Here is a 24,126-nt window from a genome sequence, read left to right on the forward strand (position 1 = left end):
TCATGTACAATCCTGATTTGATGGAGACGGACGTGTGAAGCACGGAGGAACATCTGGTGGAACTTTTGAAATGCCTGTTTCGCTGCCGCTGCTACTGTGCAATTGGAAAAATCTCTGGGAGGAAGGCCCCGAATCCTCGGCTTTGCATTTTGCTTGGTGGCCGGTGCCAGGGTCGAAGCGCTCGGTAGAGATGGTGCTCGGTGTCGGAGGGCTGGTCGGAAGCTCGAAGTTTTCGGACGGACTCGGAGCTGGCTGTGGTCGGATCTCCCAAAGTGCTGTATCGGCAAGCTGTGGCGCTGGAGGTTCATGGCAGGAAGAGTTTTTCTTCCTTCTGCTGTCTGCGTGAGATGATGGGCTGTCGGGACTTTGAGAATTTCTTTTAAACCGTACCATTATCAGATTACGGTGTATTGCTTTGCACTGTTGAAACTATGTGTTATAATTATATAATTATGGTATTGTCTGCACTGTTGAAACTATATGTTAACTATAACAATATGTAACTATGTGGTTTTGTGTAGGTCTTGTAGCTTTAGGTTTGTCTGATGGGTTTGTAGTTCCTTTCCGGGGAATGTGTTAAAACGGTAGCGTGATATCAATACGCAGTAGCCTCTCCGGATTCTAGATTGGGGATTACCAAACGTTATGTGGTTCTTCATATGTGGTCTGTTTTGTGCTTTTTCGTGATACCATTCCGGAGAACGTTGTGTCATTTTTTAACTGCATTGTATTTGTGGTTTATAAATGACAATAAACTGAATCTGAATCTGACTTCATAGGACTCCAATATCGGTGAAACATGATTTTACTTTTAACAAAACCATTTTGAACTTGAATGATTACCAATAACTTTTCTAAGTGCCACACTGTAATGTCCTTTGTTATAGCCCCTAACATTTTTCAATAACATATTGAACTAATTGTTCTCTTTTTCTTTCTCCCATTTTGATTAAAGGAGGAACTGAAGTAGTTCTCCTGACCCTTCTTTCTTTTAATACTTCGTGAAAATTGGTTTTTATAGCTCCTTCAGCAAGTGATGAGAATAATCAGTATAATGTTTGAAATTGTAAATTGAGCATATTGTGCTTATGCATACCAAGGGAATTCACTTGAGTATATCATCTTGCTTTGATGTATTCAGTGAATTGATTCTGGCAATTTTTTTCTGAAAATTTCAATTTCATTCCTGAAAAAAGTTGAAAGTAGGCTAACTGTATTGATGCCAGAGTAAGAAAAGAAGAAGCTTATAACCATTTTTTGCATTGATATTATTTGGTCATGCTTGTTTTATTGCTTCATGTTCAACATTATTTCTTTTTATTGGCTTCTTTAGGGGAATCCTTAATAGCAGGCTTTTTTCATTCAATTTTTGCTTATGTTCAGCATAGGATGAATCTGGAAATAAGTAATTAACATTTCCTGTTTTTTGACCTTTTATAATCTTTACAATAATTTTTTATCTGAGAATTCAAAATATTGTGGCAATTTCTATGTTTTGGTCATTGTTCAACTGTGTTTTGCATTTTCAAGTCACATCCTTATTTTGTATGGCGCTACATAAAAAGATACGAGACAATATGCTTGCTGTAGTTCTTCAGTTTCAAATGTCTGCTTTGTATAATAAGTCTGTGCTTAATTCCAAAAAGCATGTTTTTATCTGAAAAAAAATTCCCTGATGCTAATAATTTAGATCTTTGTGGTTTGTGAGATTATGGAAGAAATTAAACAATAATTTTAGCATTTTGTATTTTAACAATAATTTTGTAATTTTGACTTTAAATTTGTTTTTTAATCTTTTCAGGGAGTCAGCAAATGAAACAACCATTCATTCTGATGTTACTGGTGAATTCGATGACCCAGAAGTGAAAGCACGGAAACGCAGAGCTCGTGGCCCTGGCAGGCCACCGGTATGAAATTTTTAAATCTGGAAATTATTGAGTCTTGAAAGTAGCATGTTATGCGTATGTGTGTTATGCGTAAATAGCAAGTCCAGACCAAAGTAAAAAATTCTGAATATTAGAATACAAATTTCATGCAGTTTTGTATAAAGATACAGCAAGTTACATACGAAAATGAAGCACCATACTTTTGATAAACTTCACTAAATTTGTCTTCATTCATTGAACGTCACTTTGTATTTACATTGCAGTTGTTTTTCCTATTCCGTCTACTTAACAGATAGTTCATTTGTCCTTAACATCCTAGTTCATTGCAGTATCAGTATAATAGGTTGTATGTATCTGACAAAGGAGCTGAAATATTGAAAAAGTTATAAGGATTTTGCCAGGACTTGAAGGACTGAGTTATTGGAAGAGGTTGGACTTTATTCCTAGAGCATCAGAGACTGATAAATGATCTTGTGGAGGTACATAGATCATGGGAGGATTAGGTAGGCGAGTGCACTCAGTTTTCTCCCCTGGAGTTGAGGAATCAAGAACTAGAGACTATATGTTTAAGGAAAGATTTTATAGGAACATGAGGGTTTTTATGAACACCAAGTTTGGTGTGTATGTGGAATGAGCTTCCAGAGGAAATGGTTGAAGCAGGCATACTAAAAATTTTTAAAAGTCACTTGGACAAGTACATAGACTAGAAAGTCTTAGGAGGTTATGGGCCATGCACTGGCAAATGTGACTAGCTTGAATGAAGCATATGGGTTGATGTGGACCAGTTAGTCCAAAGAGACTATTTCTGTGCTGTATAACTCTGTAAATGCAATATTTAATTTATTGAAGCATTCTGCCAGTCACTTAAGCTTAATTAGCTGGGAAACCTGTAAAAATTGGTTTATGTCTGACTGTTTTAATATTATATCCACGTGCTTTCAATTCAGTGTCTGGATTAATTAAATGAAATTATCGTGAAGGCCATTTGCCAGAATTTTAATAAATTGTTGTTTCATAACAACATAAGAAATAGGAGCAGGAATAGGCAGCTGACCCGTCGGGCCTGCTCCGCCATTCAATATCATGGCTGATCTGGCCATGAACTCATCTCCATCTACCTGCCTTTTCCCCATAACCCTTAATTACCCTACTATGCAAAAATCTATTCAACCTTGTCTTAAATCTATTTACTAAGGTAGCCTCCACTGCTTCATTGAGCAGAGAATTCCACAGATAAGATGATTGTACCAGTTGTCTTTGAATATATTTTGTGAAATATGAATAATAATGCTCAGTAAAATTGTATTTTAAATGTGCCCCAATTAATGTTTTTACTAAAAGAAGCACCTTGTTTTATTTCCTAGACTGCTAAGAAAGCCAGACGTACTCCAGGAGAAAAAAGTCGTCTTAGCACAGGTGGTAGAGCAAATCAGGGAAGAGCTAATGGACACCATCAGCAAAATGGAGAAGTTGAACCAGTCACGCTATTTGAAGTGGTAAAAATGGGAAAGAGTGCCATGCAGGTAAATAAAAATTGGAGTGTCATGCAATTATTGTAATATGTTACTGTTCGTGGAAAATTTAATCTGTCCTGTGTACTCCTAAAGTTCCTAATTGTAGAAGAGCTGGGAAACAATTTGTATAATGTATTTAATTTGTAGACTTCACTGGTTATTGGGCTACAGTATCAGACATAGTTTACTGACCTTTGACCAAATGGTAAAAGCCACATTGTGTGTTATCTACTGAACATTTGGTCACCCTATTGGAAATTGGCGCTTTCTCCCACTTGCAAGTCATTTCCAGAAGTCATATGGCTGTTCTTGTATATTATCGATTTTGTCACTGTTAAACACACTCCCTCACTCTTCCAAGAACAAAAGTTAAGCCCTGGTACTTGAACTCCTTTTGCTATTTTAAATCAATATGGGAATGTATAGTGGCTGAATTTGATGGTGGTCCTAGAAACTAAAGACTGTTGAAGACAAAAGCAACATGATACTAAACAAGACAATTAACAAATAAAAAACATATGCCCTCAGAATTAAATAGAAATCTATCTAATATGTATTTTTACATAAAGCAAGCCTTTAGTGCCCAGTTTACCTCATTTCAACAACATTTAATTGCTGTGTTCTGACATATTCAAATGAATTTTGGTATTGATTAGTGATGATACTGAATAAAATGGAAATATAGTAACCTGTACTGATATAAAGGCAAGTGAGACATCAACAGTGTGTTTAGGATGCTACCTACATTACCACAAACTATTTTATTTTAACTTCAAGTCATATATTTTTAGATCAATGAAATAAAATATCAGCACTAAATGAAATTGATTTTCAATTAGCAGATAAATTTTAGTTGATTTTACTTGTTTTTAATGAAATTTTAACCTGTTGTGATACAGCGCCAATAATGGAAGGGAGAAAAAGTCAATTAAAAAAACCTTTTTTTTTCCATGATATGTGTATCTGATTCTTTAAAATTTTATGTTGTTGCTTGGACAGCCATTTAGAAAAGGAATGTTTTATAGTGCTGAGAAGGTTTGTAAATAGAATCATAGAGTTGTATAGAAAGCATGGTTGGTCCATATCCCTAAACCTTCTCCATCCACATACTGGTCCAAATGTCTTCCAAATGCTAATGTACCTGCCTGAACTATTTTTTTCTGTAGCTTGTTCCATATGTGGACCACCCTCTGGGTGAATAGTTGTCCCTGAGGTTCCTGTTAAATCTCTCTCCTCTCACCTTAAACCTACTTGCTCCAGTTCTTGATTCCTATCTCTGGGAAAAAGACTGTACGTATTCACCCTATCTATGCCTTTCATGGTTTTATGCACCTCTTTAAAACCATTCTTTATTCTCCTATGCTAATTTGCAATAGAAAGAATGCAACAGAATTTAAGTTTTGTTGAAGTATATAACAGTACGTTTAATTTAAAGTCTGAGACGAAATATAATAGGTAAATTATGTGGTATGTTACTGCAAAATATATTATCCTAAGCTTTCCTGTCAAAGAATGTACTGAAAAAAAGGATTGTTTTCACAATGCATTTTCAGTGGAACTGTGTCCTTTCTTGTTTGGTGAAACTGCACTATTTTTACTTGGATCATTATAAGCAGTCCAGTTAAGGAACATTTGTTTTTTTTTAATTACTTAGATAAATGCAGTCAGAATTTTGGTTTTTAAAATCCAGTTAGTATGTAAAAACATTTAAAATGTTTAACTCCAGTAAACCTAGTTTCTACATTTATTTTATTAAGGGTTTAATATAAGTTAAACAATGGCTGGATAGTTTGTGTTACAATCTCATTTGGAAGAAGTTGATAGAATTGTTCCACTACACCCACCCAGTCTCAATCTGTCTGAGACCTCCCACCCCTTAGCAATCCAGCTGCAGTGAAAATTTTTTTGCAGAGTCTGCATCACTGCCATGAGCCTGGGAGGCTCCTTATTTTCACTGGTGAGGGACTGGTGGGCAGGCAGAAGAAAATCATCTCAGCAAGTGTGGAGCAGCCCTGCTGATTGGTGAGTCATACATTCTGGGCCATGGCTAGTATCAAGGATCCAGAAGAAACAAAGTAGTAGTAACTTACTGAATTGCTCCAATGTATTTCCCCACTGTGTGGATTCTCCAATTTTGCATCATGAATGTGCTAAATTTGTATTAATAAAGTTGTAGTTGCATCCTTGCTTACTATCTTTTAGACAGGGCTGCAGAATTTTAGAAATTGGTCATTATTTGCTTTGCTACTAAATTTAATACATCTGATTTTTGAAATCCTTGGGCAATGAGGTTTGAGTCTTAGTTTCAGAAGATTACAAACAGAGAGATGGGGAAAGTCTAAAAATTAATTATCTTGCCCTGAAAGCAGTTGGTTGATGACTAAATTGAACATAAATTTTTCTCTGGGAATGGTAATGTGAGGTGTTTTCCAGTGAGTGGTCATGAGTTGATTATAGGGTGTTAAATGCTGTGAAGTCATGATGTAAGCTTTATTCAATTTAACTAATTTAAAAATAACATTGTTTTTCCATAGTCTGTGGTTGATGACTGGATTGAATCATACAAGCAAGACAGGGATATTGCACTTTTGGACTTAATCAACTTTTTCATCCAGTGTTCAGGATGTAAAGGTAAATCTAAAAGTCTTGAAGTATTCAGTAAAGTGTTGTATGTTAAACATAAGTTGCATCAAGGATTTTTTTTGATTGTTTTTCATTAAACTATGCAACATTTTTACACTGATACTTCATATCAAAAGCTATCCACTTTTTAAGGGAAATACAATTAATGGTGTTACATACCCCGTAACTGGGTCACTTACCAGCAAAGATAGAGAGGTCCGTTGAAGTCTGATGGTACTATTTTTAACAGTATTTATTGATGAAATACACAAAAATAATATCAATGCAAACATACAGATATTATACATCGTCAATACTAAATCTAAAAGCACGGGTATAATAATAATCAATAAGAAATAGCTCTATCGTTGTCTAGGGGATAATGTATTGTTCGATGGAAACATAAAAGTCACTCAAGTTCATTCAAACTGCAGGCTGCAGCCTTTGGTTGGAGTCAAGAGAGAGAGTCTAAACTTGCCCATTCCTTTTATGATGTCAATCCTTCGAGAGTCGGTGGGGGCTGATTTCCCCTTTGTGTTAGTTAAAGCTGTTCTTCCGTGGCAAGACCCACCAATTCCGAGGCAAATGGAAAAGGACGCACGTGGGTTTTTCCATCGGCTTTCGCTATTATGCTGTTACAGGAGTTCTGGCGTTTCTTCTGGTGCGTCTAGAGGGGCTGTTCCCCAGACCCTCTTATCCTCACTCACCGGGTCTCAGATGTCACTCAGGGTGGAATGATGCCATCCCCCAACCAGCCCACGTTGCCTGAGGGCTTCCACGAAGCAATACACAATTCCGTCTCCAAGAGACAATGACCTGTTCCGTGGCTTTGTATCGCTGGGGGTCAGGACATTCCAAACATCTCTCTCTCATTTCCTGGGTCTCCTGCCCTGACTTAATAGCGATCTTGCGATTCTCAAAAAGGAGGGGGGCACAGGCGTAACAATGGAAATAGCTACTGAACAACATACAGGATTTAGAATCAAAGAAGCATGCAGTGGCTACCAGTGTGTACTCTTCTGTATTAATCCTGTTTTTTAGTATCTGGTCCATAGTCCTCTATGCCTAAGCTATTCATGTGCTCACTTAGACACTTAAATGGTGCCAATGATCCGGCTTCAACTACCCTCCTAGGCCATGCATTCTGTGTAGTTGCCATTCTGTGTGTGAAGTAAGTCTCCTCTCATATCCCCTCTAAATCTCTTCCTTGTTACCCTGAACCTGTGCCTTCTATTTTTCCCCCTAGGTTGTGGGGGAAAATTTTCCTGCAGCTTATCCTACTTATGCTCAAAATATTATATACATCAACATGTCCCCACTTAACCCCTTCTCATTCATGGAGAAATTATCTAGTTTCTCTGTATTTTATCAAACTCAATTCCGGGCAACATCCTGGTGTACTTAGCTGCATCCTCTTCAGTGCCATTGCATCCATCCTGTAGCATGATGATGATGAGAAATGCACATAGTACTACAGCTATGCTCTGACCAAAGTTTTATATATTAAGTAACCACCCTAATTCTGTACTTAGTAACTTAACTAATGAAGGCCAGCATCCTGTACACCTTCCTAACCATGTTGTCTATTCGAGTTGCCACTTTCAAATATCAGTGGATTTGCATCTTGAGGTCTTTCTGTTCCTTGGTAATCCCTAAGACACCACTATTCGTGAAGTAAGTTCCAGCCTCATCAACGTTTCTAAAAAGCATTATCTTATATTTGTCTGAATTAAAGTCCATCTGAAGTTTTCTTTGTCAACTTGTTTCACCAAAACGTTGGTACCTCTTTGTAGCCTAAGATGGCCTTACATGTGGTTAGTAACTCCACCCACCTTTATGTAATCCATGGGTTTGCTTACATCTGCATTCAAGTCATTCATATATTTTACAAACAGCAAAGGCATTGATACTTATGAAACATCACAATCACAGTAAATCAATCACAAAACCAATCCTCTAATGTCACCCTGTGTCTCTTATTGCCAAGCCAGTTTTGGATCCAGTTCATTAGTTTGCCCAGGATCACATGAGCCCTTGCCTTTTGTTCCAGATTCCTATGCAGGACCATGTCTAAATCCATGTCAATCACATCAACTACTAGAAATTCTGCAGATGCTGGAAATCTAAAGTAACACAGAGAAAAATGCTGGAAGAGATCAACAGGCCAGACAGCGCTATGGAAAAGAGTAAACAGTTGACGTTTTGGTCCAAAACCCTTCATCCTGATGAAGGGTCTTGGCCCAAAATGTTGGCTGCTTACTCTTTTCCATAGATGCTGCCTGGCCTGCTGAGTTCCTCCAGCATATTGTGTGTGTTGCAATCACATCAACTGCCCTGTTCTCATCCATAAACTTTGTTAAAACATTAAAGAACTAAGTCAAGTTGCTCAAACAGGAACTGCCCTTGACAGAGCCATGTTGGCTGTTTGTGGTTTATCCTTTCTTTGCAGGTGTTCATTAATCCTCTCCCTTAGAACACTTTTCAGTATCTACTGAAAAGTACTACTGATGTTGGGCTCAGAAGTCTGTAGTTACCAGGCTTTTGTATGTGGACTTTCTTAAAAAAGCGGACCACGTTTGTTTTGATCCAGTCATTTGTTACCTCATTTGTGTTAAGCAAAGATTTTTAAAATAATCTCAACCAGCTTTTTCCTTGCCTCCTGTTAAAGCTGGATAAATCTCAACTGGTTGTGGGACTTACTGACCTTAAAGTCTTCATCAAGCACTTACTCTTTATTTATGGAGACCTGCACTAGAATTTCACCTGCCTTTTCACTGAACTCTCCAACTGCAAAGTTAGTTTCCATGGTACATACCATTATATACACAGGTGGCCCCCGTTTTTCGAATGTTCGCTTTACGTCAGCTCGCTGTTACGAAAGACCTACATTAGTACCTGTTTTCACTAACCAAAGAGGATTTTCAGTTTTACGAAAAAAGATGCTGGCTTTATATGTGTGTTTACCCTGAGAAAGACTACGATGACCGTGAAGCCTTGTGTGGGCAGTTGTTTGTGCATGCAGGTACATGCGTGCGCATGAACGTACGTATGCATGTAGATGCATAAGCGTGTATGTGCACATGCGTATACGTGCCGATTTTTTTTTCTCCAAATCGATTTCATCTCTCTGTCCTCCCGATTTTGATAAGTGAAACTACACCATACATACAATATTACTACTTTATATAGGCTGTATATTTATGATATCATTCCTCTTTTTATTATATGTTAGTGTTATTTTAGGTTTTGTGTGTTATTTGGTTTGATTTGGTAGGTAATTTTTTGGGTCTGGGAACACTCAAAAAATTTTCCCATATAAATTAATGGTAATTGCTTCTTTGCTTTACGCCATTTCAGCTTACAAGCGGTTTCATAGGAACGCTCTACCTTTGGATAGCAGGGGGAACCTGTAACTAACGCAACCTGTACACTTAAAAGGGGAAAGTGAATGTTGTAGGAAGTTCAAAGACTCATTTTATTATTGAAGTATACAACTCTGAAATTCTCCAATTCTCTGGGTAGCCATGAAACCAAGAAAGAAAATAAAAGAGAGGATGATCGTCAACCCCCAAATCCCACCTCCCTGCCAAAAAAAATGAACAAAAATGGAACTGTAAAACCCCAAATCCCTCCTCCTCCACAAAAACAGAGCAAAATGGATTAGGCATATTGACCCCCAAATCCCTCCTCCCACACAAAAACAGAGCAAAACGGATTAGGCATATTGACCCCCAAACCCCTCCTCCCACACAAAAACAGAGCAAAACGGATCAGGCAGATCGACCTCCAAACCCCTCCTCCCGCAAAAAAAAACACAAAAATGTTTCAGACCCATTGCCCCCCCCCCCCCAACCTCCAAATCCCTCCTGCATAAAAAAACGAACAAAACCGGTCAGGTATATTGATCCCCAAGTTCCTCTTCCCAACATAAAAAAATGAACATTCCCCCTCCCCACACAAAAAAGGAGAAAATAAAGGCAAAATACACCAGAATATGAACACTGTAAGACTGAGAAAAGTTTTTGTAGTCCAAGTTCACATCCAAAAGGCAGAAAAGCCTGGGAAACACTCTCTGCAGCAGCGATCAAAAAGACAGGCGGCTGATGCTCACGCTCCACACTTGCTTTGATGCATCATTTCCCCTCGTAGCTTGAGTCTGCGAACAGTGGAAGCTATAATCGGTAAAATGGAGCCAAATGTCAGCTTGCAGCCTGCCCACTACAAGGTTTGTGTAAGCTGCCTCTGCCTCCCAGTATCTCAAAGCACTGGAACACCCAAACGATCTCCAAACTTCCAGACTCACCCTGATATTCAGTCACCCTCGTCGCTTTACTCAGTGTACATGGAAGCTATAATAGGAGAAATGGGGTCAAACATTGGCTCATGCACCATCCTGCAGGCTTCTTGCCACATGGTTTATTCACACTGCCTCTGCCTCCAGAATCTTAGAGACTGCAGAGTGTTGAAGCACCCAAACGACCTCCTAAAAGCAAAACACAGACTTCAACAGTTGTAGAATCACATCCAAGATGAGAAATGAACTTAAAAGACATAAAAGAAATGAAAAAAATGGTTCCATGATCTAGCCAGAAGATGTCGATCAAAGAAGCGCTGTATGCAGGCGCCATCTTGACTGGAAGTCCTCTGCGATTGGACTTACAGCTTCCTGACCAACAGAAGTCAGCAGGTAAGGATGGGTCAGGTCACCTCGGAGACTCGAATCACCAACACCAGCGCCCCCCAGGGGTGTGTCCTCTCTCCACTGCTGTTTTCCCTCTACACCAATGACTGCACCTCCTCCAACCCCTGTGTGAAGCTTTTGAAGTTTGCAGACGACACCACCGTCTTTGGACTCATCCAGAACAGTGATAAGTCTGCATATCGACAGCAGGTGGACCAACTGGCGCTCTGGTGCAGTCGGAACAATCTGGAGCTGAACACGCTCAATACAAAGGAGATGATAGTGGATTTCAGGAGACATCCCCCCGTTTTGTCCCCCCTCACAGTCCTCGGCAGCCCTGTGTCCACCGTGGAGAACTTCAGGTTCCTGGGAACTACCATCTCTCAGGATCTGAAGTGGGAGCAGAACATCAGCTCCATCCTGAAGAAGGCCCAGCAGCGGATGTACTTCCTGCAGCTCTTGAGGAAATATGGTCTGCCTCAGGAATCGCTGCTGCAGTTCTATACTGCAGTCATTGAGTCTGTCCTGTGCACCTCCATCACTGTGTGGTTTGGAGCCGCCACCAAGCAGGATAGAACCAGACTGCAGCGCACAGTGAGGACTGCCGAGCGCATCATTGGAGCCTCCCTGCCCTCTATTGTGGACCTGTACTCTTCCAGGTTGAAGAAGAGGGCGGGGAACATCATAAAGGACTCCTTCCATCCTGCGCACGGACTGTTTGATCTGCTTCCGTCTGGTAGGCGCTTCAGATCCCTCCAGACTAAGACTATAGGCACTGGAGAAGTTTTTTCCCTACTGCGGTCACTTTGCTGAACAGTTAACTGTCAGCTAACTATTACTTGGATTGCACTACTTGTATGTATAATCTATATTTTCATTTATATATATCATTATTATTGTTATGAGCAGAGAGACAACATCTGCCGGAAGTAAGTTCCTTATATGTGTACAGGTACTTGGCGATTAAAGTCTGATTCTGATTCTGATTCTTTTAGAAACAGAAACATAGAAAATCTACAGCACAAATTTGTGCTGAACGTGTCCCTACCTTAGAAATTACTAGACTTTCCCATAGCCCTCTATATTTCTAAGCGCCATGTACCCATCCAAAAGTCTTAAAAGACCCTATTGCATCCGCCTCCACCACCGTTGCCGGCAGTGCATTCCATGCACTTAACACTCTCTGGTTAAAAAACTTAACCCTGACATCTCCTCTGTACCTACTCCCCAGCACCTTAATCCTGTGTCCTCTTGTGGCGACCATTTCAGCCCTGAGAAAAAGCCTCTGACTATCCACGCAATCAATGCCGCTCGTCTTATACACCTCTATCAGGTCACCTCTCACCTTTTATTACTATTATTATTAGCACTACTATATTTGGAGCTAGTTCCAGTTGGATATGAACAAGTTTGTTTTGTGCAATTTTTTTCTTCATTATTTTGTGATTTAATGCATCAGGTGCTTAGCTGTTTTGTTATAAAGACCTACTGAAATTGTTTTAAAATATCCAGTTTATTTAACTGTACTTTACCTGTACACTTTAGTTTTGGTAGAGTTGTCCTTTGTAGCTTTATGAAACTCAACAGTCGTTATGAAGGTCATTTTATAATTTTGTTTTTATTTCCTTTACAGGCACTGTCAGAATCGAAATGTTTAGAAATATGCAGAATACAGAAATAATCAGGAAAATGACTGAAGAGTTTGATGAAGTGAGTCCCCATTATTTCATTACATAATGTGCAGTATGTATAAATTTGGATGGTCCCAAGATTGAAACCAGAGTTACATCTTTTGATGTTCTTCGATTTAAAAGCTGAATAGTGTTTTATATGGATAGAACAGTAAAATATATATTACACACAAAGACAAATTGTTGACTAACTAACGCTAAATAATACCGGATGTACCTGTTCCAACTTACAGAACTGTACACATATAATCCCATTTTATGGTTTATTTAAACTCACATCTAGTGGCTGGAGCACAGACATCAAACCACTGGGGATGACTGCAATGTCTGTATTTTCAGCTTTCAATGCTGTATTTGTCTCACCTGACAAGTGCGCTTTGAACATGTCCCAGACAAGTAGCGACTTTTCCTTCCTGAAACCTTCGGGATGTCGATCCCGCACTTCTTTAACCCACTTCAAGCAACACGCTTCGTCCATCCAGTAGCGTTCTTGAACATAAGCAACACCCCACGGGAATTTTCTGAGTAATCTTTGTTTTTTGTCTCAACGCAAGATCACGTCTGTTCATAAATTGGGTGCACCAACTTTGCGTAGCTTTGATATTTTCACTGACCTCGCAGTGTTTTTCCTCCCATTTCAACGCTTGAACTTGAATCATTTCTCTGGTAATAATGTATCCAGGTGATCACTGGTGATTCATTTTTTCTTCCAGTTCTGACCACTGGCATGTTTTACTGCAGTTTGTACATTTCGTCTATGGCTTTTTCCTCAGTGTGTCCTCTGCCTTACTCCACTCTCTCATTTGTTTCTTGTTTACACTAAACTTCTTAGCAGCTGTAGAATTATTCGTTCCTTTAGCAAAATCAACAACCTATAGCTTGAAGCCAGCATCATATCACACTTGTTTTAATCTTTTGTACATGGTGGTCGCAAACTCAATACTGAGTACACGTACTGATCCCGCTACCCCGAGTTATGTTTTAACGAGGTTATGATGGGCGCTAAATAGTTTCATGGAGGTTACATTTCAGAGGATTCTTTTCCTTTGGAAACCTAATCCAAAATTTCCTTCCCTGATTTATTTATTAAGACTTTGCCTAAAACACTCTACAACGTGTAGGCCTGTTTTCTTAGCAGATACTGGTACACAAAATTTCCAGGTTCCAGATCCGGCAAAGCTGAGTACCAGCATGTGAGATCTTGTGATCTTTTCTGGTTAAATCAAAAACCTCTACAAAAGGGGTCGGCTTATACAAAGGTAACGTGAAAATGTCACTTTTTTAAACCTTGAAAATGGGGGATTGGCTTATACTCCGGGTCGGCTTGTACACCTGAATTTACGGTACTTTAAATCATCTCTAGATTACTTATAATACCTAATACAATGTAAATGCTATGTAAATAGTTGTTGTATTGCTTAGGGAATAATGACCAGAAAAAGAAGTCTGTATATGCTCAAACAGCAGGTGCTGCAGTGAGAACTTCCAGGTTTTCCCGATCCGTGCATAAGGAGGGCCAACTGTACTTCTTATCAATACTGAATACACCATTTAAACAATCACAGTCTAGGTTCAAAACAGTATATGGACCTCTGATGCAGTATCTTCTACAAAGCTATTTGGAGTCAGGGTAGCAGTCAGTCACCTGAAGCTTAATAGACTTTGGATGATGCAACAACACAATGATCTAAAACATTAGAGTAAATTAACAACAAAATGGTATAAAAAGAAGAAAATTTGTGTTTTGGAATGGCTAAGTCAGACTCCAGACCTTCACCCAATTGAAATGCTGTGGCATGACTTGAAGCGGGCTGTTCGTGCAAGGTATCCCAGAAATACTGATGAACTGAAACAGTTTTGTATGGAGAAATGGTCTGAAATTCCTCTTCACCATTGTGCAGCCACAGGAACCATTCTTTTGGAGGTTATTGCTGCTAAAGGGGTTCTACCAGTTATTAATACAAGAGTTTGCATACTTTTTCCGGTCTGAACTATGAATGATTAAACAATGCATTCAGTTAAGACATGAAAAGTGCAATTGTTTGTGTGTTGTTTGTTTAGGCAGATTGTTTTCCTATTGTTGTGACATAGATGAAGATTAGACACATTTTATAAGTAATTAATGCAGAGAACCAGATCATTGCAAGAGGTTCTCAAAACTTTTCTTGCAACTCTGTGTGAATCCAAATCTTTCCACAGAATTAAATCTGCTGTAGCCATGGGGGGAGAAAGTAATGCTAGCCAAATGAGCAGTCCACCTACATACAGTAATCTGATTTAGATACATATTGCTGCTGACCCTCTATTTCTGAGAGGCATCCAATAAAGTGGAGCAGACTCATACTTGAAGCAAGATGTAGACTTCGGGTCCTGAGGTCCATGTTCCTGGAGTATCCAGACAGCTTTTGATGGACACCACAGCAGATCGGCTTTGATAAACATCCCAACTGCAGGGTTTTCTGCTGATCAGAAACTCACATATAATTCAAATACATTAAAAAAAATTAAAAGTTGGTTTCAAAAAAAAGGAGATACAAATTGAACTTAGTTTTAGTCCTAGTGTAAAGCTCAGTAGTTGGATGCAGTGTGCATCTGTCCTGTCTGCTCACTACGTCTGTGAACCACCTCTGGACTCGCAGTGCAGCTTGTCTTTGATTTTGGTACTTAATTGTGACATGCAGTGGTTGGATTAGTTGAACCATGGGATGAAGCTGTTCTCTCTGTAACCACTGGTATAGCATGTAATAGGATACTGACAGTATTCTACAATCTGGTCAACTAATATCTTCCAGTATAAAAATTCTGGTGTCTTTGTCCTTTCTGGCTACAGAGTTAGTCCAGGCACACAGAAACGTGGATGTTCATGGATCTCTGGTCCGTGAGCCAGTCCTCATTGCAGGATCAGAGTTGGAGAGGGTCAGCAACTTTAAATTTCTCGGTGTTCTGGGTTCTGCATGTGAGTGCCATTACGAAGAAAACACAGCAGCACCTCTACTGCCTTAGAAGTTTGTGAAGATTCAGCATGGTCATTTAAACTTCGTCAAACCTCTATAGGTGCACAGTGGAGAGTATATAGATGGTTTGCATCACTGCCTCGAATGGAAAACCCTACAAAAAGTAGTGGATACAGCCCAGTTCTTCATGAGTAAAGCCCTCCCTACCATTGAGCTCATCTACATGGAGCATTGTTGCAGGAAAGCAGCATCCATCAACAGGGACCCTCACCAGTGTAGTCAAGTTCTCTTCTCGCTGCTGCCATCAAGAAAGTGGTACAGGAACCACAGGACTCACACCGCCAGGTTCAGGAACCCCTCAGCTATCAGGCTCTTGAACCAGAGGAGGTAACTTCAGCCAACTTCACTTGGCCCAACACTGAACTGTTCCTGCAATCTACGGATACACTTTCAAGGATTCTTCATCTCATCATCCCAATATTTATTGCTAGCTTGCTTATTTATTTATTTATCTATTTATTTATTATCTTTATTATTATTTTTTGTCTGTCATTTTGTATTTGCACAGTTTTGTTGTCTTTTGCATGTAGTTTTTTGCCTATTGATGCGGTCTTACATTGATTCTGTTATTATTGGATTCAGTATGCTTATAAGAAAATAAATCTCAGGGGTCTATATAGTGATGTACGTGTATTTTGATAATAAATTAACTTTGAACTATAAATACCGTTTGAAATGGATAAAGATGCCATTCAAGTGTGCCAGAATTGCTATACACCTGCGAGGCATGAAACAGTTAACTGTGTTCCTTTATCTTGTGAACTGCACAAATCCAGAAAAGAGTTCATCATCACCTTAAAAACAATAAATGTACCTGGGTCCTGTTTCTAAAACAGGAAGAAAAAGCAAATGGATACTTTAATTAATAATTAAGTGTCATTTTATCTTGTTACTTTTTTTGAGCTCTGAGTATTTTGATGAGTGATGATGTCTTGAACTCTGTTTATTTTTGTATGGTATTTTCCTACAAAATGTGGGTCAGGAGAAAAGAAATATTATACATATAGAAAGTAAAACTCTTTTGCTACAAACCATATAAATACTTTATTAAAGATTATAATCGTGAATATATTTATTTTCAGGACAGTGGAGATTATCCACTAACAATGCCTGGTCCACAGTGGAAGAAATTTCGCTCAAATTTCTGTGAGTTTATTGGAGTGCTGATCCGGCAGTGTCAGTACAGTATTATTTATGATGAATACATGATGGATACAGTGATTTCTTTGTTAACTGGGCTTTCTGATTCGCAAGTTCGAGCCTTCAGGCACACCAGTACATTGGCTGGTAAGTTCATAGCTTTGTGCAAACAATAATTTATGAAGGATTTTTGTTTGAATGCTAAAGCACATACTATGATGTTCAACATAGAATCTGAATTACATTTAAGTGAATGAATGAGTCAGGCTTTAGTTGGACACATGCAACATGTGTAAAATCATAGTCTTAACTTGATTTGCCACAGATTTAGATTTTAACATAAACCCTAAGTAAAACAACGTTTATTTATTTAGCATGTGTGATACAGATAAATTGGCTAATGAGACTAAGCAAGAGGTAGAAGAAATGATCAAATGCTCAGGCAGAATAATCTATTTTGATAACGCTGAAGGGGAACTGGTTAATTGGGGAGTTGTGAATAATAGAGTACTTTGCAGAAAAAGTGAGCTACTATATGATGAAGCGATTTTCACACAAGGGCAAGAGTTTTAAATTGTATATATTGTGGAATGAGAACCCAGTGTAAACAAATATTGATGAAAATCTGAAGCAAATAGTTAAATGCATTGATTTATTCCATATTCTTGATTTATTGTGATGCTCTACTGTTAAAGAAAAAGACATTCTCAGTAAATTTTATAACTTAAGTTGAATTTGTCTGAATCTGTGTGAAAGTTGTAGATCAGCAGAGGCAGAAGAAGAGGCTGAAGTAAATATTGAAAAACCAATTGGAAGGAGGGTATAGCATTTGTCTTTATGTGATGACAAATTGTCTGAAAAGTTTCAGTTATTGTTGGTAATGTGTATATTCCATTTGGTGATCCGCTTCAGTTTTATAAATATGATTTCTTTCTCCTGCATTTTTTTTGGAGTAGGTACTTAGGAAGGAAGGTAGCATTTTTAAATTTACTTTTCATTATTGTAACTGCTAAGATTTTAACACTCAGAGGCTGAATATTGAATGGAAAATTTTGAAATAATTTATTTTGGGCCCAAGTTTGAATTCATACTGAACACTTGAGGTGATTTTCTTTGTGTTGCACATTTTTCTCAAGCAAACATGTGCAGCTTTATTCTAAGTGCATCTGAACCCATATATAGATTTGTTATCTTCTAACTTAGGCAACAAAACAGTAAATGAAGATTATAAATTGAGTCATTATGCATTTATATTTTTCAGTTGTTTTGCATTTTCACCAGTATTTTTTTCTAGCTTTCCAGTGGATGCTTTCTATTCCTTTCAATTTCCATCCAGTTAGCTAAGTGGAGTTCTGGCTGCCGAAATACCCAGTTTGTTTCAACTACAAATTTTCATACATATACAGATTAAAATCCATTTATTTATCACACATGCATTAAAACATAGGGTGAAATGCGTTGTTTGGATGAACAACCAACACAACCTAAGAACGTGCTGGAGGCAGCCGGCAAATGTCACCACACATTTTGGTGCCAACAAAACATGCCATGATGCTCAGCAGAATAACACAGAACACAACAAAACAAAATGCAAAAAGCAACAAAATAACAGCAGCAAAATGAGCCCCTATCCTCCCTCCCACCTGCACACATTCACACGCAGGCAGCCCTCTAACACAAGACATGACTCTGGACCTGCAGTCTTCCGTGGACTCACACAGACAACTAGCCTTCAATGACTTCAGACTCCTAGTCTCAGTAGGCCATCAGGATTCAAGTTCTGGACTTCCAATTGATCTTCTGGCTTCAGTCTTCGGTACCAAGCTTAGGACTAGGCGATGACATGATTCTGAACTCCAGAGTAACTGACTCATGTACCTGGTGGGGTCACCAACCATTGTGCCTCCTACTCAAATAGATATCTAATTCTGGGACCCACTGACCTGTTGCAACTCTCTCACTTGGTGGGCCACCAGCTTTCGTTATCATTGGTCCTCTTACACAGTGCTTGCCAGCCCAACAACTATGGATGTCCTTTGTCACACATCCATGTTGCTGGCCTAGAGTCCAGATACTCTTTGTTCCATGTCCACATTGCTGGCCTTTGAGTATGATGTGGAGGCCTAGACTCTGGATATCCTTCGTCACTTGTCCATGTTGTTGGCCTTCGAACGCAGAACATAGAGCAAAAGATTAGACTCCAGCCTGAGCTCTAACTTCTCCATATCTCTGTGTCTAAACCCTAATGTGAACTCTTAACTCTCCCCTCTGTCCCCAGAAACCAACCCTATGAACTTAAAAAAAAAACTACTAAATCAGAGCCACAATCTCGACAGAGTTGTAGCTCAGTAGCATCTTGACTGGACACTTATCTAGAAATAGGGAGTTTTGCTGGAACTTCTTCAAAGCAGTTTGATAGTTACTTCTAAGAATCAGCTTGTGATTTTTTTTTATCAAGCTTTGTTTGTTTGCTATTAACTACTTTTTGAACTTCATCAAAGAACTTCAAAGTAAAGGGAAATGGGTAAAATTCTCTTGATATCACTTGGTTACACTGTCACAACCAAATTCAGTGTAAGTATTTGCAATTTAATTTATGTAGTATTTAAATTATATTAATAAAGGTAAACTAACACAATTACCTCCAGTATTTTATATGCAATTTCATAAACTGTGAGGATATAAATATGCTTGAGCTTAGTGATTAGCACAACACAAAAGTTTTAATTTAAAATTAATGATTTTGCTTTTCTCATTGCAGCTATGAAGCTGATGACTGCATTAGTGAATGTAGCCTTAAACTTAAGTATACATCAGGATAATACACAAAGACAATATGAAGCTGAAAGGAACAAAATGATAGGCAAACGAGCTAATGATAGATTAGAATTACTTCTACAAAAGAGAAAGGAGGTAAGACTTACAATATGTTCTATATTTTAAGTACAAATCAAATAAAAAACTGCAGATGTTGGAAATTTACCAATGCTGGAAATTGAAATTAGCTCAGGTTGATTTTTTTCCAGCATTTTCTCTTTTTATTTCTGATTTCCTCATTATGGAAGTTATTTTGCATGACATGCTGATTTTGTTTTTCAATGTTTCTTTTCTACTATGGTAAATGCTTTATATTTATAATATATATAATAATAAGTACTTGTAAGAATATGTAAATACCCAAATGGGAGTAGTTAAGTTAAAGTCTGTCCAAAGCCTTATAGGCTCATGAGGCTGGTGCTTATGCCAGTTTCCGTGGTGTGAAACGACTGAGAGTACGAGACTTCCCTCCCCCCCCCCCCCCGCAGGATAGGTTGCCAGTCTATCACAAGGTTAACCCCCAGCATTTTGCAGGTACCCATCTTCAGCTGGGTGGACTGGAGCAATGTGTGGTTAAGTGCCTTGCTCAACGACACAACACGCTACCTCGACTGGGGCTCAGACTCACAATCTTCAGATTGCTAGTCCAATGCCTTAACCACCTGCCCACATGCCACACAATGGGAGGAGGAATTGTACATTTTTGTAGCGGTGCTATGATATGGCTTTAACTATTTGGCTCAATCACAACATGGAAGATTGCAGTACAAGTGTTTTAGAAGTACTGGTTATTAACATCTAAAATAATTTAATATAAATTAAAATAATTTCATATATCATTATTTTGAGCTTTAAGTTAGTGACTATGTTCTGTCTGTATTTTGTTCTGAGCATGCTTTTACCTTTCAACAGAAAATCAGTATATGCTGGAAATCAAAGTAATGCACACAAAATGCTGGAGGAATTCAGCAGGCTAGGTAGCACCTATGGAAAAGAATGAACAGTTAGTGTTTTGGACCAAGACCCTTATTAGACCATTCCAGTCCTGATGAACAATCTTGGTCTGAAATGACCGTTTACTGTTTTCCATAGATGCTGCCTCATCTACTGACTTCCTGCAGCATTTTGTTTGCTTTCACCTTTGCTGTTTTTGAAATATTCACTATGGTCAAAGGCTTAATTTTAAAATAAGCAATAAAAGCAAATATATGTCTTAAATCTGAAAATATCTAAATGTTGGAAATTATGAATCAGAAAATTCTGAAAATTGTTCTCAATGTTTTCATAAAGAAGTCAATTTTCCATTTCAAGCACATTTATCAGAGGTGAAGATAAAAAAGCATGTATGCAAATGGACTAACCACAGAAGAAGATGATCTGTAAATGGTACAGTCTCTGATAGAAAACTAGTTGATTGGTTGATTTTCAAACTGCTTATTAGAAAATGTTAAATAACACAGGTGTTGGAAAGATTAATAATGTTTGAAGTGCTAAGAACAATCAGAATGCATACAGACAGCATGAGAGAATGCAAAAGTAAATGTACCAATATAATTGGTCTGAGCCCACTCTGTTGCCTGCTTTATTGCATTTTGGAGCATTATCAATAATTTGAAAATGTAAGTGACAATGGAACACTGGAAGAAAACACATTGAAAGGAGGAATTGAGGAACTGGGATTCAAGAAGAACAATTATGATTAATAAACGGACTGAGGGAATGAAATTGTTTGAAGAGCAGTCCAAAGATTTGGTGGCTGAATGGAGGACTGATCTATTTTTGCAAAAGGTTGCTTTAAACCTTTTCCTGCAATATTTCATTCAATCCCACTGGATTGAAAGAAAGAAGGCTTTGGCAAGAGATAAGGAAATTTGACTTCTTGGCAATCTTCAACAGTTATTATTTTGATGGCAGGTATATTTATAATGAGATTCCTGAAGTGATTTGTCACCTTGAGTTTCATTCTTTAATTCCCTTTGGAGAAGCACAGTGATTAATTACTTAACATCTCATTTATTGAATGTAATATGTTAAGAGATTACAATTATCTGGTAACTAGAATTATACTTTCAAGGGTCCACGATATCAGCTATTTCTTTTTAGTGGAGAGACATGTTGCAGTAGAGTAGTGACAGGTTTTGTTTAATTTAGCTTCAATGTATCTGAGATGATTTAATTGATCCTGACCTTAGCTGGCTGAAATTGAAGGTGAATTCTCAAAACTAGCATTCCTTACCTTGAGCATGATGTTCAGCAGTGTAACTACAAACAGCACCTTTCCTTCCACTACAGTGAAGAAATATTATTTTTAAGTTGTTGAACTAATATTCTTCATCTCAATGAGCATATGAAAAGGCAAGATTCAGCAAAGTCACAATAAAGAACATCTTGTTCTACCTCATTAGAGGAACATTCTTTTTTAGTAAGTCGATTTATGCTCATAGTAGATCATTCAAGAGCCAAATGATTGAAACAGTTTATTATTCAAATACATAATTTTGTATTAAATGCATACCTTATTTGATGATTGGTCTTGTATTTTTAGTGGATACCGAATAAAGTAAAACTATCATTTTGCAGCTTAGCAGATATTTTATTGGAGCAATAAAAGCAAAAACAGAAAATGCAGTTTAGTACTTTGCAGGTCACACAACACCAGTGAGGCGTGAAACAGTCAGCTTTTCAGGGCAGTGAGCCTTCAGACTGGACAAGATATTTTAAATGAGCATGTTAATTTTCAGACGGGAGTAGTAAAGAGAGCGGAAAGAATATCTGTGCTGAAGTGCAACCAAAATCATCAAGATAATAATTTAATACGAGCAGTTAGAGACAAAAAGAAGAAATATAGTTAAAAAGATTTGTGGCCCGGAACCTGTCAGTGGTGCAAACTTTTTGCAATTTAGACTGGATTTTAATGTTCACTCTATGTACAGTTCTTATAACAAGTATGAAAACACTGAATTTCCACTCTGTATCAAATTGTTAGTAGGATAGAGTCTTGCAGTTATTAACCTAGCTTGTAACTTCAAGGCTTGTCTTACCAACAGTTAGATATTACTGACTTGTGTATATTCTATACATGGGTAGAGTTGTTGCCATTGTGGAGGCTTGTTTTCGGCTGCAGGGTGATATTGTTGTGATGGTGAAATGGGCTGAGAAATGGACAATGGAGTTTAATCTGGATAAATTTGAGCTGGTGCATTTTGGGAGTAGTAATGAAGCTAGGACATATACCACGAATGGCAAGCTCCTGCAGAGTGTTGCGAAATAGAAGGACCTTGATATGTAAACCCGAATATCCATGAAAATGATAGTCTGTGGTAAAGAAGGCATATAGGCTGGTTGCCTTTACTAGTCAAGTCATTAAGAGCAGTGAAGCTATACAACGGTTTAAAACATTAGTCAGACTTCGGCTGCAGTACTGTGTGCAGTTCTGGCTAGAACACTATAGAAAAGATGTGTTAGCGTTGGAGGACTTGCGGGGGGTGTTCGTCCAGGCTAGCTTGAAGAAGTCTGTGACAAACTGCCACCAGCATGTCAAAATCAGAGGAGCCAACCCATTTGAACCCATTACACCATCAAGAACACTTATTGTGCCATTCCACACCTGTACATTGGCAAGTCTGATTACTTGGCTGTACTCTTTCTGCCAGCATGTGGGTAGAGATTAAAGTCCACAGTACCAGCTATGAGGACTGAAGATGAGGTCAAGGGAGGTGAAGGAGCATTTACAGGACTGCTTTGAATCAGTGGACTGGAAAACATTCATGAATATGCCACAGCTGTCCCCAACTTCATCAAGGTCTTCATGAAAAGCATTTTATTTTCCCCAAACCTGAAGCCCTGGATGAACTTGGAGATTTACAGTCTACTGAAGGCTAGATCTGTGTTGCTCAAGACCAGTGATTCGAAATGCTACATTAAGTCCAGGTACAGCCTACAGAAGGCCATCATGAGAATAGAAAGGCATTTCCATTTGAAATTAGAGATACATTCAGTTGCACAACAACTGTGAAGCTTCAACACTTTTTGAAACTTCAAATGCTTTGAAAGGGAGAATAATATTACTCCTGTATGAATCTGTTTAGCTTCCGTCAACCCTGTGATTTCTGTCTCACAGCTTGATATCAGAACATCCACCAAGAAGGCTCTTATAACCATATAACAATTACAGCACGGAAACAGGCCTTTCTAGTCCATGCCAAACGCTTACTCTCAACTAGTCCCACTGAGCTGCACTCAGCCCATAACCCTCTATTTCTTTCCTGTCCATATACCTATCCAATTTTACTTTAAATGACAATACCGAACCTGCCTCTACCACTTCTACTGGAAGCTCGTTCCACACAGCTACCACTCTCTGAGTAAAGAAATTCCCCCTCATGTTACCCCTAAACTTTTGCCCCCAACTCTCAACTCATGTCCTCTTGTTTGAATCTCCCCTACTCTCAATGGAAAAAGCATATCCACATCAACTCTATCTATCCCCCTCATAATTTTAAATACCTCTGTCAATGCCCCCCCTCAACCTTCTATGCTGCAAAGAATAAAGGCTTAACTTGTTCGACCTTTCTCTGTAACTTAGGTGCTGAAGCCCAGGTAACATTCTAGTAAGTCTTCTCTGTACTCTCTCTATTTTGTTGACATCTTTCCTATAATTCGGTGACCAGAACTGTACACAATACTCCAAATTTGGCCTTACCACTGCCTGGTACAATTTTAACATCACATCCCAACTCCTGTACTCAATGCTCTGATTTA

The 24,126-nt window shown here is 38.4% G+C and overlaps 1 protein-coding gene across 3 annotated transcripts in view; it reads left to right on the forward strand.

Annotated features, from left to right (window-relative positions):
* The window catches only part of LOC132380176 (cohesin subunit SA-1), a 274,712-nt gene that overhangs the window by 199,438 nt on the left and 51,148 nt on the right, over positions 1-24,126 (forward strand). For 2 of the 3 annotated variants that reach the window (XM_059948844.1, XM_059948854.1), the window contains exons 3-8: positions 1,802-1,907; positions 3,251-3,409; positions 5,935-6,031; positions 12,337-12,413; positions 16,491-16,695; positions 19,310-19,461. In XM_059948844.1, the coding sequence (XP_059804827.1) occupies positions 1,802-1,907; positions 3,251-3,409; positions 5,935-6,031; positions 12,337-12,413; positions 16,491-16,695; positions 19,310-19,461 (796 nt within the window). Of the gene's footprint in view, positions 1-1,801; positions 1,908-3,250; positions 3,410-5,311; positions 5,423-5,934; positions 6,032-12,336; positions 12,414-16,490; positions 16,696-19,309; positions 19,462-24,126 lie in introns of those variants that run through there. The other variant, XM_059948864.1, reaches the window with a different exon arrangement.

The sequence above is a fragment of the Hypanus sabinus genome, chromosome 2, assembly GCF_030144855.1.
Source record: "Hypanus sabinus isolate sHypSab1 chromosome 2, sHypSab1.hap1, whole genome shotgun sequence".
Taxonomy (NCBI): domain Eukaryota; kingdom Metazoa; phylum Chordata; class Chondrichthyes; order Myliobatiformes; family Dasyatidae; genus Hypanus; species Hypanus sabinus.